The sequence below is a fragment of the Mycteria americana genome, chromosome 1 (genome assembly GCF_035582795.1).
Source record: "Mycteria americana isolate JAX WOST 10 ecotype Jacksonville Zoo and Gardens chromosome 1, USCA_MyAme_1.0, whole genome shotgun sequence".
NCBI classification, from domain to species: Eukaryota; Metazoa; Chordata; class Aves; order Ciconiiformes; family Ciconiidae; genus Mycteria; species Mycteria americana.
Window position 1 is genome coordinate 191,316,641 of NC_134365.1, and position 17,156 is coordinate 191,333,796.

The 17,156-nt window shown below is 45.0% G+C and overlaps 1 protein-coding gene across 4 annotated transcripts in view; it reads left to right on the forward strand.

Annotated features, from left to right (window-relative positions):
• Positions 1 to 15,667, forward strand: part of CYSLTR2 (cysteinyl leukotriene receptor 2) — a 33,387-nt gene extending 17,720 nt beyond the window's left edge. For 2 of the 4 annotated variants that reach the window (XM_075489607.1, XM_075489623.1), the window contains one exon: positions 12,639 to 15,667. In XM_075489607.1, coding sequence (XP_075345722.1) covers positions 12,680 to 13,597 — 918 coding nt within the window. In that variant the 5' untranslated portion in view covers positions 12,639 to 12,679 and the 3' untranslated portion in view covers positions 13,598 to 15,667. Of the gene's footprint in view, positions 1 to 4,062; positions 4,242 to 12,638 lie in introns of those variants that run through there. The other 2 variants (XM_075489615.1, XM_075489601.1) reach the window with 2 other exon arrangements.
• Positions 15,668 to 17,156: the final 1,489 nt, after the last annotated feature.

Below are 17,156 nucleotides of genomic sequence, written 5' to 3' on the forward strand. Positions count from 1 at the left end.
TATACCTAGCACGCTGACAACCTTGCACATGTTAGATCTGAAATGCTTTTAGCTAGTTAAAAAGGAAAAAAAAGGAGTTTTTTTTTTCCAGTCACAGTTTCTGAGGCTGTCTTATTTAGGTCTTCATCCAAAAAGGCACTATTCTTTCCAATTACTTCAGTGGGCTTTAGATGAAGGCCTTAGAAATGTGTTTGGTGCTTTGTCCTGCTCCGGTTCAGTCTTTTCACAATCGAGGATTGGATCGATTTTTCTCCAGGAAGAGCATTAACGCTCCCAGCTGCCATCAGCTCCACAGCTTTTGGAGACAATCAATTCTTCCCACCTTTGGAGGGGCTGGCAAAAAAACATTTCCAGTTTTAGTACTTCATACTTGAAAAAGAACAGTTTATTTAACATAGAGATAACATCAGATGTCTTTTTCCATTCCAGCTATATATTAACGTTCCTCTGCCCTCATCAGTATATTAATGAGGAAGAACAGCAAACAGTTAAGAAAGGACCACAAGCAATTAAAAAAGATGTGATTACTAATGTTACAAAAGAAACAGCCTGAAAACCTTCTATGCTTTTCCTTTCTGAATAATTCCGCTTAAAATTGCCCCTGCTTCTTCCCCCTTCTTCATGCAACCATCCCTTGCATCTTCCCATCTATCCAGCCTTACAGCTGACAGCAGATGAGCTACTAACATTGGATGCTGTTTTTTTCTGGGTTGCACAGAAAGTGAATGTAGGCTTTGTAATTTCAGTCTCTGGAAATAGATATGTGTTAGTAGGCTAAGCTGCCGTGTTGAAGACATGCGGTGCTAAAATCTTCAATGGAGGTAATCCCTTCTGTTTGTTTGACAGATCCATTTTTACTAAAAATCTCTTGGCGTGAAAAAAGTGAAACTCTGCCACTGGAAGTTCACGCCTGCAGACAGCAAAACATTGACTAAGTGATGGGAAAAATATGCAGACTCCTTCTTCTGGGTTGCCTGGGACACTTGGTGTCTCACCCCAGCTCCCCTGGTGCTGGGCATTGCCATGTCTCCCATGCACGGCCCCCGTGGCAGTGTGGCTGCCGAGCTGCCCAAGCTGGCGTGCAAATGCCTCCCTCCATGCCCCGTGAGCGCTGGCTGATGAGCTTGCACGGGTCTGTTGGGCTTTGCACGTCCCTCAAGACCCAGGCAAGTTTCAGGCAGCTCTCGGCCCCCTCTGCTGCGGTGCAAAGCGGACGACAGCCTGCCCGGTGAGACTGCAACAGAGGGATGCACCAGACAACGGACCATCCTCAGACAGCAGCTCACCTGACTTCAGGGTGACACAGGACTGCTGTGGGGGCAGGCCTGGCCCTATGGAGCACGTGATAGCATGATGTATGTTTGGGATGTCCAAGATGCCCTATATTGGGAGTGTGGGAGACAGGCTCCTTGACTGGCTCTCCCACCAGATGGTGCTCAGCCCGTGAGGACACTTGAACTAGCCTCTAGGAAATGTTGAACAGGGGAAGGAGAGTCTAAATTTTTGCTTCTGCCTAGCCTGGAGTTCTTATTTCAGGTCCAAAGTTCGGCTTCTTCACGCAACAGGGATTTGGAGCCTGCAGCGGTGGCTTTGCTCGCTGCCGTGGGCTGGAGGGAGCGGAACCCTCCTTCATGGGCAGTGGCCCTGTGCAGGGCTGGAGGGGAGGTGGGTTTGGGAGGAAGGGAAAGGAAAAGGATGAGTCATGGAGCCAGAAATGCAAAAGGGAACAGAAACAGAGGCAGGACGGAGAGTAGCTGCAGCCCAGAGGGGTGGTTTGCACTCTGCCACGTCCTGGACTGTCTGTGCATTTTATGGGACTCAAAATTCAGAAATAATCTAGACTGTTGAATGTGTCATATGCGCACAGCATCTTGTGATGCAAGTCTTAGATTCTTCATGATATTCCGAGATGTCTTCTCCAGAATTACTGAAGTTTTTATTAGTAAGAAATGTAATAAAATGCCCTCGGAAGCTGAGTCATCCAGTGACTGTTTCTAAAAAATCCCAAGCAGTCACTCCAGATCTCGCTCATCAGGTGCAGCGTGAGTTGGCAGCCAACCCCATTTATTCAACACCAGGCTAAAAGCAAAATACAGAATTACTTTATAAAAGGGAGGAAACGGTACTCTCCAGAAAGCAGGGTGTTTAAGAAGGTGAATGTGGGAAGTTATCCAGGCAACGAAGATAACTGTATCATATGGTGAGAGAGATGTTCTCAAAACACACTCAGGGAAATAAAATGTGATCAATGTCTAACTTTCACGCATGTTTTGGTCTCTGACCTTGTGTATCTGAGAACAGCCTGCCTATCAGTCCCAGAGTGATTATCTCAGCATGCCATGTGATGGAGATGTCATCAGACTGCTACTGCAATGCCTAAATTAGTCTCTGCCAGTTGCAGATAAGATGCAGTCTGAGTTACTGGGGCATCTCCTGAGTCAGTGTTGAGGCCATAGATGTCCTGTGGCCGTGGCCTCACTGGCTGAAGCGGTCGCACCCCATGCTGCTCCCTGCTGCATGTCACAGCTTCCTCCCAAAGGCCTCATCTGCCCACCGATCTGCTCATGGGGTCATTTCTACCCTGCTTCACTCTGCATGGGCTGGGTGAGCAGAGACCGTCTGTTTCAGGTGTCTACAATGCCTCAGTGACCAAACGGGATTAGGGACGTGCACATGAGCCGCTCTGCAGGCAGACCTTGGCAGGTAGGGAAGCAGCTGGGTGGGTAACCAAAGCGGCCAGCACAACTACAGCTGGAAGAGGACACCTATCCACGGGCTTAGGTGCCATGAGAACTGGCAATGTCTAAGTTAGGCACCAGTGGAGTGGTCTCAGGAGGGTCCTAATTCACCATCATGCTGCACCTTGAAAATTCACTTGATGTGGATCTCTGTCTGGGAGGTTTTTAAGCTTACTTTGCACTGTCAATGGAAATGCAGGCAAATGTTCAAAAACACCATTCATGGATTTTTGTGCTTACCCTGGAGACTGAAGGTGTTAGACTAGTTCCTAGCTAAGCTGGTTTTCTATGTCCTTTTTAAGCCCCCTGCTAAAAAAAAACACCCACGTAGCTGCTTGGAAACATTATGTACCTCCTCCCCGGAGACAGGGATTTGTGAGCTCTGGTGACATGAGTCTTCGCAGCCACTGCCCGTTGCCACCATGACCCCGCATGGGGAGCACACCCAGAGGACTATTTTGCCAGTTCTCAAGTCCATGGTACCAGAGTGAAGAGCCCTTGCGATAAATGAGAATCAGGCACAAGTGACCAATGGAGGAGAGGTTACAAATGCAATTATCTGAAGTGCTTTGGGGCATAGACAACTATAAATGTGGGTGGCGAGAAGGTTTTTTGGGAGACTCCCCATCCGCTGAGCTGTGGTAAGCAGCCATGTGTGGACTCCTAACCTGCTGCCAATGTGAAATACAACACAGCAGCCAGAAAGCACTTGAATGCATCTGGTCTGCCTGCATGTGCTGACAGCACAGAAGAGGAATAACCAAGCTGTTATACTTGTACTATGTATAGATACCTATTTCACAACTGCAGTGGACTAGGAGCACCCATCTGCGCAGCCAGTGTTGCTCCACCGAGAAGTGGTAAAATGTTAAGGGGGAGTAAGGCATTCACTGCAGCCACTTGTTCATGGCCTATGTATTCCATTCCTATCAAAATTCAAGGAAAATTAGTCCCTCAGCTTTGTAAACTCAGCCTCAAACTATGAGCTGAATGAGAGTACACATCAATTCCTAGCAGCCTGCTTACAAGTTTATTCTTCCTGGGATCTCTGCATGAAAAGACTGGGAGGTAACCTTGGCACGTGTCCTCGCCATAATTCCATGAATTACATCTCTAACTTCTAATATTTCGAGCAACCCTAGTTACTGAAAGCACATATATAGAAGCGTGGGCCCAAATAAGAAATCCGGAAAGCTTCCCAGCATGCCATGTAGCCACAGAGCCTCTTTCATTGGGTGAAAATGACGAAAGATTGCCATGTGATTGCTAGCACTGCTCCTTGAGCTGAGAATATTTCTCTTTTAAGAAGATGTAAGATCTTTTAATCAGGATTTACTTCCCTTTCCTGCTACTCATTGCTTTTCTGTGGCTTCTGCATAAATAGCACTTGGGTTTTACTTCAAGCTTTTGTGCTTTTCCTTTCCACCAACAAAACTGAAAATTGTGAGCAACAGCAAGCAGAACAAGGAAATACTGAACACACCAGAAGGCACACGAGCTGAGGTAGGACAAGATTTGTCTGCTTTTTCTGATGTAGATAAAAATGGTTGCAATAATTAAAATACAACCTACTCCTATTTCTTATTACTCGCAGTAAGCTTTTTATTTGCCAGAAGCTATGATCGTTGACTAAACTTCTCTATGACAAAGCCGGTCTTGAGAATTTTTGGGGGCTGAAAAAAGGGTGGATTTATGTGACTAGGAATGTTTGCCAGATGGAAGATAACAATCGAGGTTGTGGATCTGATTAAGTGAGTCTTGTTTTTTAACTAGATGAAAAATATATATTTGGCTTATGGAAAACTTTTAAAATAAAAGGAGTTAAAAGTCAGACTCCTGATTTTTTTAAATTATTATTATGCATGTAGAAAGGTTAATAAAATGCCAAGTTTTGATTAATTCTAAATATTACATTCTATTACATTTACTCTTGGTAACGCTGCTCCTGAAACACAAAGTGAATGCTATAAAGAAAGCCAATAGGAACTTTAAAAAAAGATGAGAACTTCTGTTTTCCTCAGAAGTGCAGTGGCAAATGCAAGTGATCTCCTATACAGCAGCAATATCATAACTGCCTTCCTATTTGGGTAATGAACATGAGATGGTGGTGTCCAGGGTCCTCTTCTGGGATCCTCTTCAGACAGAGCGTTATTGTGATAGATGCAGGTTATTGTGATAGATGCTCTATCACATTGTGATGTGATAGAGCATCTCTTCTTCCTGGCATAAGAGGATCTATATATTTATCACTTAACATAGCAAAGAACTATATTTTGAATGAACAGCCTGATTTCCTTATTTAACTTCGCATATGCAGAACACCTTATTAAAAATAGGTTCTTTGGTAGTTCCTCATGTTATAGTGAATGGGGTGTTTCAGAGCAGCAGATCCGAGATCAGCAGTTTGGGAACAGAGAGTTTCATGTTTATACCTTTAGTGACAGTAGAGGATTCACATTTACGCCTTTAGCAGCAGCACCCCTCAACCACACCTCTCCAAAAGGAGCATGTCCTTCTGTCCAGGCATGGCATAGAAGTCGATCCCACTGAGATGCCGGATGACTTGATTGACTGTGCTTGGTTTAGCCCTGCACTAGACTAGGGGTAGCCCAGGACTGCTGACTGTTGCTGCTTTCCCAGTAACAGCTTTTTTACATACAGGGTGGAATCTCTGTATTAATATCATTACAGGCATTGGCCTCACTTCACCAGCAGGAATCAGGGGTAACACAGTGAAGTCAACTGTGGTTGTTACACTGTCGGGAACCAGGGGCAAATTGTGACTGTTAGAAATGTGCTGGCAGCTCTGCCCAATGTCCTTCTAGCCCAATATTCAATCTCTGGTGGTGGCAATAAGTGAGGCTGGTGAGAGACAACACGGGAGCCTGATCACCTTCCAGAGTGATTTCCCCTTGCATTTCCCCAGCATCCTGACTGCTGTCCAGGGCTGCTGGAGAGTACATCCCTGCCCAGTCTTTTATTTCCCATTTATTGTTGTTGCATCTGTCCTGTTTTGACCCTGCTGAGCTGCCTGCCCTCGGCTGCCTGCTCTGGCAGCAGGGTCCCAGTGCTGCCCACTCCTTGCTGCACAGAGGAGCACCCTCTTTTATCTGTTCCAAAGCAGACTCTCAACAACTCTGCTGAGCACCCCAAGTCCCGGTACTGCAGAACCCTATGAATAACAGTGAACATTCACATCATCCAACACCTTTGTAACTCTGTAAACCTTGACCGCATCCTTCTTCAGCCTCCTCCTGTCCGTACTGAAGAGTCTCAGGCTTTGTAGTTCTTGCTCTGTCTCCTTGATCATTTCACTTGCCCCTCTCTGCACCTTCTCTAGCTCCATAATCTCTTTTTTGGGTGTAGAGACCAGAACTGCTTACTATGGGTATGCATGGAGGTTTTATACAAGGTGATACCCTACTTTGTTCTCCATAGCCTTCTTGTTGATGCCCCTCCTTTTGCTGACATGGTTACTTCTTCTGCTGCAGCCAATGCAGAAATTACTTTGGTAAACGGTCAGTGATGCCAATGCCAAATGCCCTTTCCTGAATGTAACAGCCAGTTTCAAGTTCATATCATGTAGGCATGGTTCAGGTTATTTTTCCTAGTGTGTATCACCTTACATTAAAATACACTAACGCTCATCTGCCACCTTTTCAGCATGGCATCTGTCAACCTGGATCAATGTCTTCTCCAGGTTATTGATAAAGACATTGAGTAAATCTGGTCCCAGTACCAAACCCTAGAGGACCCCATTGCTGATTCATTAAGCCCCACACTTTGCTTCTTGCCCTTCAGCCAGCTTTCAGTCCATAGAAGAACATGCCTTCCAGCTCTCTGGCAACTTAGTTCCTTAAGAAACCCTTGGTGCAGAGCTTTGTCAAAGGCTTTGACAAATGCAACTGTGTAAATGCATACATATCCATATATACGTATAAAACGACCACTGGGCCCCTTTTATCCATCATCCTCACAGCCCTTCAGTGGGTGACTGGGGCAGGATCTCCCTTTTCAGAAGACGTGCTCTTTCTCATCAGACTGGCATTTCAACCTGCTCAGTGCCTTCGTTCTTCATTACAGAGCCCCCCACAACATATCAGAGGTGGAAATCGGTCTCAGCGGTCGGTAGCTCTCAGCACTGAGATGACCGACTCATGGCCCTCAAGCTGCCCTCTCAAGCCCTTCTTGTAGATGAGAGCTGCACTGGTGACACGCCAGTCCCCTGGCACAGCACCTGATTGTAATAGTGAGTTACGTGCCTTGGCCGGCAGTCTCACAGTTGAGATCCTTTGGGATACTCGTATGAATGCCATCTGGTCCTGATTACTTATTGGCCTCTCACTTGTCTAGTTGGTTTAATACTTCCTGTGCACATCCCTTGAGTGGAGCTGGCTCCTCTGACCTATTTGCTGCATCAGGTGTGAAAATACCCCAGCATCTTTGGGGGGGGGGAAGAGTGAATTCACTGAATTTCTCTGCTATGGTCTTGCTGTCACTAAGAGATCTTTTGCCATCAGGCAGCCCTGCCAATTCCCTAGCAGTCTGTCATCTTTCAGTGGGTTTGCAAAACTTACTATCAGCTTGAGCATCCTTTACTGGGTGCTTTTCTCTTTTTTTTTTAATGCTCTTAGTTTCCTCTCCATATTTGACCTGCCATTACACAGGCTTTCCTGTTCTCCCCATTTGGACAAGCCTTCTGCTTTCTAAATGGTGATCTTTTCCCTATAATAGTCCTGCTAACTATTCTACTGATAGAAATAGGGCTCAATATTTATTAAAATATCTGTTTCTTTTGGAATGTAGGCTTCTAACACAGGTTTTGTTGAATTTTCTGTTTGTTTTTCTAAACAGTCCCCAAAATCATGTAGGCTTCTTCCTTCTGGGAGTGCTTCTTTGTCCCACAACACTGCCAAACCTAGCTCTACTGTGATTGCCAGTACAGGCCTCCTTCCACTAAAACCACCTTGACCTCAGACCTGTCCAGTGCTAAAGATGAAATGTAGAATAGCATCTTGTGTTGTGGATTTGTTTGCAGGACTAATTATTCTAGGGATCAGACATTTGTTGCATATAGACATTATATCTTCTGCTGCTGCAGCATCACATCTTTATAAAGGCACCCAAAATCTCCTGCTATTGCTACCTGCTTTCAGCTTCCTACTCTCAGCATTTTCTGATGACTATCGTCATGATGAGGAGGAGTTTGGTAGTGCATTCCTAGTACTATATTTTTATTATTAGAGTATGGGCTGTCTGCCTACAAGGACTCTATAGTGCTTCTCTTTAGCCATAATATTTTTACACTGTCGCAAGTTATATAGTTCTTCATGCACAGTGCCACTCCTCCACCTGTGCATCCTACACTATCATTACCATAAAGCTGGTAGCATGGCAACACAGGTTCCCATGGATTATCCTCTCTCCTGCAGGTCTCTGAGGTTCCCCTTGCACCAGGCTTGCTGTCTCATGCCAAACCTTCCAGCTCCCCCATCTCATTTTGGGCTTTGAGCATAAGTGCAGAATTACATCTAAGATTTGCTTTTGCTCAGTCACTCAAGGTAGGACGTGGAAGACAACTGGATTTGTAGGCAGTTGGATTTGCCTTCCCTAGTTATTGCAGTCAGGCTTTATTTCCCTGCTGGCCTTGTCAGAGGTGCACTGGATGTCAGTTCACTGCCCTCGCAGGTCTCATCAGTCCAGCCCACTTGCTCGCCCATGCCTGTCAGCTCCCCTGTTGCTTCTAATTAAATGCTGCTCTGCAAACCTTTCATTCTGCAGTGCCGGCAGCCTGGCTTCACTCTGGGTACGGTGCCGTCTCTCATTTCTGTATCACTTGCCTTTATCCCAAAAGATCCCTCAGTTCCTTACATACCTAAATTTCTCCTCTCTACTGTCTCATCCATGCACTGAAACACTGAGTCTGACCTGAGCTGCTGTCTTGCATCATAGCTGAGACTCGAAGATCCCACCTTCATCCCTGGTGCCCACAATGACCACAGCCGCCACTGGCTCCTCTCCTGCACCCCCAAGAGATCTGCACAGACATCTCATGAGGTCTGCTCCCCAGGCAGACCTGCTCCTGCTGAGCCACTCTTGCCTCAAGACAGCCAGCCTCGTCCCTCCGCATCCCCAGCCGCTTGCCCTGCACGCCCATGCACAAAACCTGCCTTGGGCAGGCGGCCATACATGTCGCATGCTGGGCAGTTTATGGGGTAGCCCCCACTCTGCTGCTAGACCGCTACCTGCATCCCGAGCTTAAAACCTTATAGTTTTGGGACACTTTTATTAGTTTAGTATCACCTCCTCCAATTAAACAAATCTCTTACTTTTGCTTTATCAGTTCCCCACCTGGCTTGCACACCCATCCATTTCTTAAGGATGTTAGATTCACCTTAGGCAAGGAATGCCTTTCTGTTATCTCCTTACCATAAACCATACTCAAGTCAGGCTAAGATAAAAGGCAAAATATTTATTAATAATAAATAGATATAATTTATAATATATGTGATTTATAATAAAAGGTAAATATTTATTTATAAAATCCATACTAATCAAGTTGTAAATGTTTCTAAAAGACTTCACAGAGGTAAAGAAAAGAAAAATCCCCACCCAAACTCTACATCTAGTCTACTTACACAGCAGTTATTTCAGAAAAGCCTCCTTTTTCCTTGCTCAGCTGATGTGTGATCTCTCTCCTGCCAGGGTGGTTGTCAGAGCCTCAGGACACGCATCAGCTACTTCTAATTGATAGCTTCCATACTCATATATAGAAAAAATCTGCTAGGGAGTTTCCATCAGAGAAGTCTTGCAGTACCGCTTAAGAGAGACTCCCATTTCAGATTGTCCCTTTCCCTCTTTTTTCTCAGAGGGTTTTTAGATCTTACTGCCAATCTCCCTTTTGAAGTCTTTTGGGGGACCCTGTAGGTCCAATCTCCCACCTGAAACCCACCCTGTTTGTTCCTGACCCAGGAGACAGTCTGGATGCTCTTGCTGAAACAAAGTTTATTGCCTGTCCTTAGATATGTCTTCTTTCGGTTTATTTAGGAGCCATCTCCTGGCCTTAGCTGGCTAGTGGACAGCTCTTGGCTTCAAGGAGGTAAGATGCATTTACTTCATGTAATATGTATGCATTTACTTCAAGGTAAAATTCTCCTCTTCTCCTCTGTGGTTGCTTGAGGTAGTCCTGCGTGAAATATCTTTCACTGCACCTTCCTTTCTACATTGATCTGTGTGTTAAAATACAACTAATAGGAGCATCTACATATGATAATTGCACAGGTCATTCCTGGCCCTCGACTGAGGGCAGGCACCATGGTGGTTAACAGCTTTCAGTTAACTGGTCTCCAGCCTCTTTCTCTTAGACATCCCATAACAGCTTGAAAGTTTTGCTTGGATAATTTGGAGAGGAGTCTGAGTACTGGCTTTCTTGCCAGGTCCAAGGATGCTGAGTTTTCTCAATTACACATGCGCATTTAGTTTCCTAAAGGTCTTTAGCTGGAAGGAGAAATGAGGAGCACAAAATATCTTTAATGGTAACTGTTAGCTAGATAACCTCATGTGAAGAGCCTGAGCAAAGTGCCTCAGACTCTGTGCTTGTAGTGCTCTCCCCAGGGTGCAGGGACCCAAGGGCTTTTCATCAAATGAATTTTCATTGCCCTAATCCCATCCTTCAGCAGATAGCATCGGGCCACAAGCCATCACTCATAGTGCTCAGCAGGGCTTTGAATTTGTTCACGCTCCAAGGTCTTCATCCTCATTTGACTCCTCTAAATCACAGGTTTCACACACCACAGGAATGCTTCAACAGGTGGCAGATCTCTTCCCTGATATTTTCTTGTGTTTTGGGGTTTCTAAAGGCAAGGATGCTTGGGCTATAGCGAAACACAGTCAAAAGGGCTCTTCCCTTTGCAGTACCTCAGGCTGTGATGTTTCCCTGCAAAATGGGGAGATCAGATTCAATTAGGAGAAAAGCTGGTCCTTGATCCCCCACAGAAAATGTATATGTCAGACAGTCGCTTTGTATGGAAAAACAAAACCATTCAAAACTCCTCTGATTGCAAAAGATTTGTTCTTAGGAAGTGTACCTTGTCTCTCCCCTGCATGAGGAAAGAGGATCTCAAATGAGGAGGAGATTTCCTTTAGGACCATGTGTTTACTGAGTCTGGGGCTTCACTGAGCCCCAATATCTAGTTTGCCCACTTCCAGTCTTCAGCGCTCCTAAGCTCAATAGATATTATTATCTTTATTTTCTGGAGGGATAATTTCAGGCACTGCAGGGGTGGGTATGACATCAGTGTGAGCAAATGTCCCCCTTCCCCGAGCTGCAACAGAGGGGTAAGTCCTGCTCCTTGGGAGCCCAGCCCAGGGGTTGCGCTTCCCACGCTCCCCGTCGCAGTGGGGCCAAATAAAAAGGCGACTGCTGGGGCACATCTGGTTGCTATATTAAGGCATGCAGATGGACTCTGAGACACTGCCCTGAAGATACCATGGGCTGCTCTGAACGTAGCTCAGGCTCCCACACCGTGGCTTGAGTTTTCAAATTAGCTCCCGTTTACAGCGCACTGGGAGTACCGTACTGGGTAACTGGGAATGCAGAGCACCCAAATCTAGAGACTATGTTTCTCCCTACGGAGACTCCACCTGAGCAAATAAATTTCAAATCATGAAGCCAGTGAGGTCCAGAATAAGAGATAAGATGCAGTCATGTACCATTGACCCATTATCACTCTCACTGGGGCAAATGAAAAGCTTCTTTTTTGTGCATCTAGAAATGCCATGTAGTTCTGGTTTTTAGGCTAAAATTTTCCACGCTCCATCTCTAGAATATGTTGGCAGATTCAGAGAGGGAATTGCTTGCCACAGTTAAACAAGCAACAACACTGAAACCTTCCTTTCAAAATACTACTAGCTGCAGCTGAGAGAAGAAATCGGGAGTACAGTAAGGAAATAGACTCTAATGAGAAAAAAAAAATATTATTTAGAGTGCTTTAGTGATGAGTGGTTTTGATTTGATTGAATTATAGCCTCATAGGAGGAAAAATGTCACTCTCTGTGAACACAGCTCATTTTCTCACAGGCCATTTTCATTAGGGCTGCAAACGTGGGCTGCCCTGGAAGCTGCAGTGTGTAGATGACTGATTCAGAGCCGCTGAGCACAAAAAGGTTGAGAAAGTGGTAAATGAAGCAAAGGCCCCACAAAAAGAAATATAGAAAGCCATCAGAAACTTAAAGGAAAGAAGAAATACAGTCTAAGGAGGAGGGAGTTAAAAAAGGAACTATGCATAACTAGCACAGTATTTATGAAGTGTTTAAGGTCAAAACGTCCTTAATTTATAGGTTCTGAGGTATATCAGTATACCTCTGGTACTGCTCAGGAAAGTTCAGTGACATACTGCCAACAGCAGACAAGACAACAGAAAAATTTCACTAGTTCCAATTGGCAAATTCAGTTCTTTTGGCTTTTCATCCTAATCTGAAACACCGACTTACCAGTGGATGGTGATTTCTTTTCTGATCAGGTTTTGATGTTCCCGTGGCAGGCAAGTGGGGACTCAAAACCTTCCTGCTACAAAATGGCTGACAGCAAGTTGGCTTGTTTTGCACAGAGATCAGAGAATTGCCATTAAAACACACACGTAGCACTCGCCTTTTAAAGGCAGCACTTCCATAGGTTGAGACAACAACCAGCTGCTGTAATACTGAAACTGTTTAGAGATGACTTGGGGCTTTATGCCTTGAGATGTGTATTTACGCAAGTGATTACTCATTAACAAACCTTTACTTTCCACTGCCCTCTGCATCTTGCAATTTCTGCCCTCAGTGAAATAGTCACGAATAGCTGAACTCCCTGCCCGGCTTGTGACCCAGCACTCATGCCACTTCTTTTTACTTTGGCAGAAAGACAGAGAGCCTGCCTCTAGACGGTGAATATTTCCGAGATGGCAGTAAATGACAACTTCACCAACAGCTCCTTCAACTGTACGATTGACGGCTTCAAGCAAGTCATCTATCCTGTCATGTATCTCTTTATCTTCTTCCTGGGTGCTGTTGGAAATGGCCTCTCCATTTATGTTTTCTTCCAGCCCTCACAGAGGAAGACCTCAGTAAACATTTACATGCAGAACTTGGCTGTTTCGGATCTCATGTTTGTGAGCACTTTGCCCTTTCGGGCCACATACTTCCTGTTGGGATCACATTGGATATTTGGTGATATCGTCTGCAGGATCATGACTTACACCTTGTACGTGAACATGTACTGCAGCATTTATTTTCTCACCGTGCTCAGTGTGGTTCGTTTCATAGCCATCGTCTACCCGTTCAAACACTGGAAAGTAACCAACATGAAGTATGCCAGGATAATATGTGCAGCCATATGGGTCTTCGTGCTGGCAGCTGCCAGCCCTCTGTTGATCACGGGAATCTCTGGGTACAGAAACCCAGCCAAGTGCTTGGACCTCCACCCCTCCAGCACGCACAAGCTCTTCATGATGAACAGCTTTGTCCTTGTTGTGGGCTTCATTCTGCCGTTTTGCACCATTATTGTCTGCTACATCTTTGCAATCAAAATGTTGCTCAAGTCCAGGACTCCGCAGCGCAAGAAGGCAGTCTGTCACAAGAAGGCACTGTCAACCATCATCATCACTCTCATCCTCTTCCTCCTCTGTTTCCTGCCATATCACATACTGCGAACTGTCCACCTGATGCTCAGCAGCTGCAGCCAGGCCAACCTGCCCGTGCACAAAGCACTGGTGGTCGCTCTCTGCCTTGCTGCCATGAACAGCTGCCTTGATCCCATCCTCTATTACTTCGCTGCTGAAGATTTCAAAGCGAGAATCAGAAGTTTGTACCGCAGGTAGCTGTTGCCGAATTGCAAAACGCTACATGTATGGTCCCAATGGGACATCTGGACTGGGTCCATACAGAGGGTGTGTGGTGCTAGCTAGCCTGCAGCCATGCTGCTCAGTGCCAGGCACCTCTAGGGCAAAAGTGTCTTGCAGACAGCTCATTGGGGATGGCCAAAACCGAGGCAGGATGATCAGAGGTCAGGTGCCTGGGTGCGATCCCTGGTCCTCTTCTATTTAGCAGTGTAGATATACCTCTAGTGTTCACCCGCCCCGGGACAAGGGATTGAAAGGGATTTACCTTGCTACTAGAGTCCACGTATTGCATTTCACAATACTCAACCAGTGACTTGAAGGTAAACTGCTCACCTGACCACCTCAGTGTCTGTGTCTGAACCTCTCTCTGCTCCATTTCCCTGGGTGTGCAGAGGTGTGTGGTTCAGACGCTGTGATACCCGACAGCTTCATAGCGCCCTGTCAGTTCCCTTTGCAAACACCGGCCAAAGGTTTGCACATAACAGAAATGTAAAGCATCACCGATAACTTTCTGCTGAGGCTGACTTACAAAGCAGGCAGAAAGCCAAACAGGACCCTGCATGGGCTCAGGCTGTTCAGAAGGCATTCACTTTTCTAAATTTTCCACTCCGAGGAGGCCACCGAGGTATTTTGGTTAACATTTCACCGATTGTCAAGTGAGATAATGATTTCAAGCAAACGTCATCGGAGCGCTATGAGTAAGATGACTGCTGGCAGCGACGGCAGGATGCGGGCGCACAGAGCACCGGGCTGCACCCTGCAGCTCTTGCCATGCACTCCGGTTCCTTCGAGGCCGTTGCAACACTTGTTTTTTACGCTCGGTGTTGCCAGTGCTTTTCTGAAAGCCTCAGTCCCCATCCAGGGATCCAGAGACAAACTTTTAAAATTATTTTGGTCCAAACAGGTAGCTAGGGAGTGGTTTTCTCCGCACAGGTAAACCAGCCTGACAGCAAACTGCTGCCAAAGGCATCCCTAATCCCTCACCTCCTGACTGCTCTGAGGAGCATTTTTAAGTCTCTGAATATTTTCTAAAATACATTTCCTGAAAATCAGACTGCTTCCAATTAAGTGAAAACAGGCTCCAATCTTAGTTTGCCACATTTAGATTTTGGTTTTAATTACTTCATTTTTTAATAAAAAAAGACAGGAAGTTTTGTCATATTTTCCAGGAAAGCAGCCTGTCCCATATGAAAACTAACAAAAATGCTGGGAGCCTTCCCTCCCTGTGAAATCCACCCAAAGGAAGGTTTCTGTCAGTGAAGAGACTTTCTCAATGCTCTGAACTTTTTTGGAGAAAGCACTCTATAAACGGAACGTTATTGCTCCCAAACAAAAATAACTGCAGCTAGCTATTTTCAGCTCTGTCTGAAATATGCAGAAAACAAATCATTGCTGGTCAGGTGGAAAAGTACTTTGCAAGTCACTGGGAAAGTCACATTTTTCTTGGCTATCTAAGGGTTATGTTCAATTGCAGAGTCAATCTGTTTTGGTCACTTTATGTCACCTTTGATGTAAACACAGAGTTTTATCATAAGTCTTTACTAAAGTTCATGCTCCAAATCCTTATTTCAATAACTCAGGTGGCATACCTGAGACCTGACCTAATGATGCCATGTGAACTCCTGCAGTGGTTGGTCCCATGCTATTGAAGAAAAGGGAATATTACTGCTGGTTTGCAATGGGAATGGCATCGAGATGGTAGCCTGTGCAGAGGGATAGCAGACAAACAGTTGAAAGGAAGGGGACAAACTCTTTTTCTGTGATTTTTCCCTGTCAGGAGTAGACTGGAGCATAAGAGCAGGAAACAAAGTCTTTAAGTGACAATCTTGGAGCCTCTGATGAGATACTATACACCTTAAATACTACAAGGGAATGGAAAAAATTAGCCACAGTCTAATCTCACGAACATGTTTTTGTCTGTATCCATTCAAACGCACCTATTATCACATAATTTCGCATTTAGAGGATATATGTATCACACTTATGAGGTAACTTTTTTTTTGTATTGACTGTGCTACAACTTTGTTAGCAATTGAATTAACTGTCAAACCTGTGTTTTAATAAACTAGATTTACTAGTTGCTGAAGATATGTTTTTTATTGATTGCACAGCTAACAAGGAATCTCCTTAGAGTGCAAGGGGAGAATGACCAAGAAACAGATATTGAGTTTCTGTAAGTGGGCCATCATTTCACAAGAGAGAAATGTCTTTGGAGGTGTGAGAGCATCCTGCTGCCTTCTTCACTTCACCAGCAAAATAGTGGGGAACATCAGTCAAAATCTGGGGTGCAAATAAAGTAACAGATTTTTTTTTATGATGATTTACTTGCAAAAGGATTCAAGACCATCCTGGTTAGGGATCCTCACATGCAGCTTTAACAACACTTGCATAACATGCCACATTTACTGCCATTTCTCCATTTGGTATCCTTGCATGTCCCACTCACGGAGCTGAAGACCAGTGTTCTTTGCTGTGGAAGTATGATAGTAAAAAAATGTAGTAAAAAGAAGACACCATATTTATTCTGAAAAATAAAGCTCCTGACAGTTAAATTACTAGCAATGCCTCTAGGTCCCTCAAGGCACCACCTACCCCTTAAAAAGTGTTTTGATATGTTTCCTCAGTTTTCCAGGAGACAAAATCTAAGAATAACTGTGCATCTAGAAAGCTAAAGCAACAGTAAACTTCTGAGCTTGAAGGAGACATAAGAGCAGGAAACAAAGTCTCTAAGTGACTGGTACCCCAAAGCGACAGCAAATGTTCTAGCTTCATATGCATGTTTTCCTTCATTCAGGGAAGCCCTGGTATTTCTAGACAAAGGTAATTTTTCAGTCCAAAGCTACACCAGAGACAAAGAGAGATTTTCTAAAGTAATCTTGCTGCAGTCTGAACCACTTGACCCTCAGCACAAGGAAATCCCACTCTTCACATTTGCTTTTTAGCCCTGGTTCAGGCCCATGTGTGGCTATGTTTGCCTGACGGAGTGCTGTCGTAGCAGGCAGGGGAACATCACGTTTTTATTTTAAGCAATGCATTATCCCATTCATTTTCATGATATATCCTCTGCCTTCCTCAACATATATCCTGTTGCCATAGCTTACATTTTGTGAGTGCTGGAGAAAGGGGTGCACATTTTACTACTCAGCATCTTCTTCTGAAGTGCACACTCCTCTATGCTACAACAGCATGTTGTCCTGGCAGCAGAGAGGCATCGGAATTTTTCCTCCTGTTTTAGGGCTGTTGGTGCTTCTCTTGGTCCTTTGGGATAGGCAAGGTAGAAATGACCTGCTGTCCCTCCAGCTGATAGGAGCGGAAATAAGATCCATCCAAAATAACCAAGTGTAATCGCAGTCAGGAGGAGTCAGATGATGTTTCAATACTGACACCATCCCTGGACTAATGTTTTGATTTCCTGCATCATATTTGAGCCAGTTTAAATGACGGCCTCTTTGAAAGACAGCGGAAATGAAGTGCAAGCACAGATTCCCTGAGAGAGTCCAGTATCATTTGAGGTGCTTCAGCGTTGCAGCCAGCACTG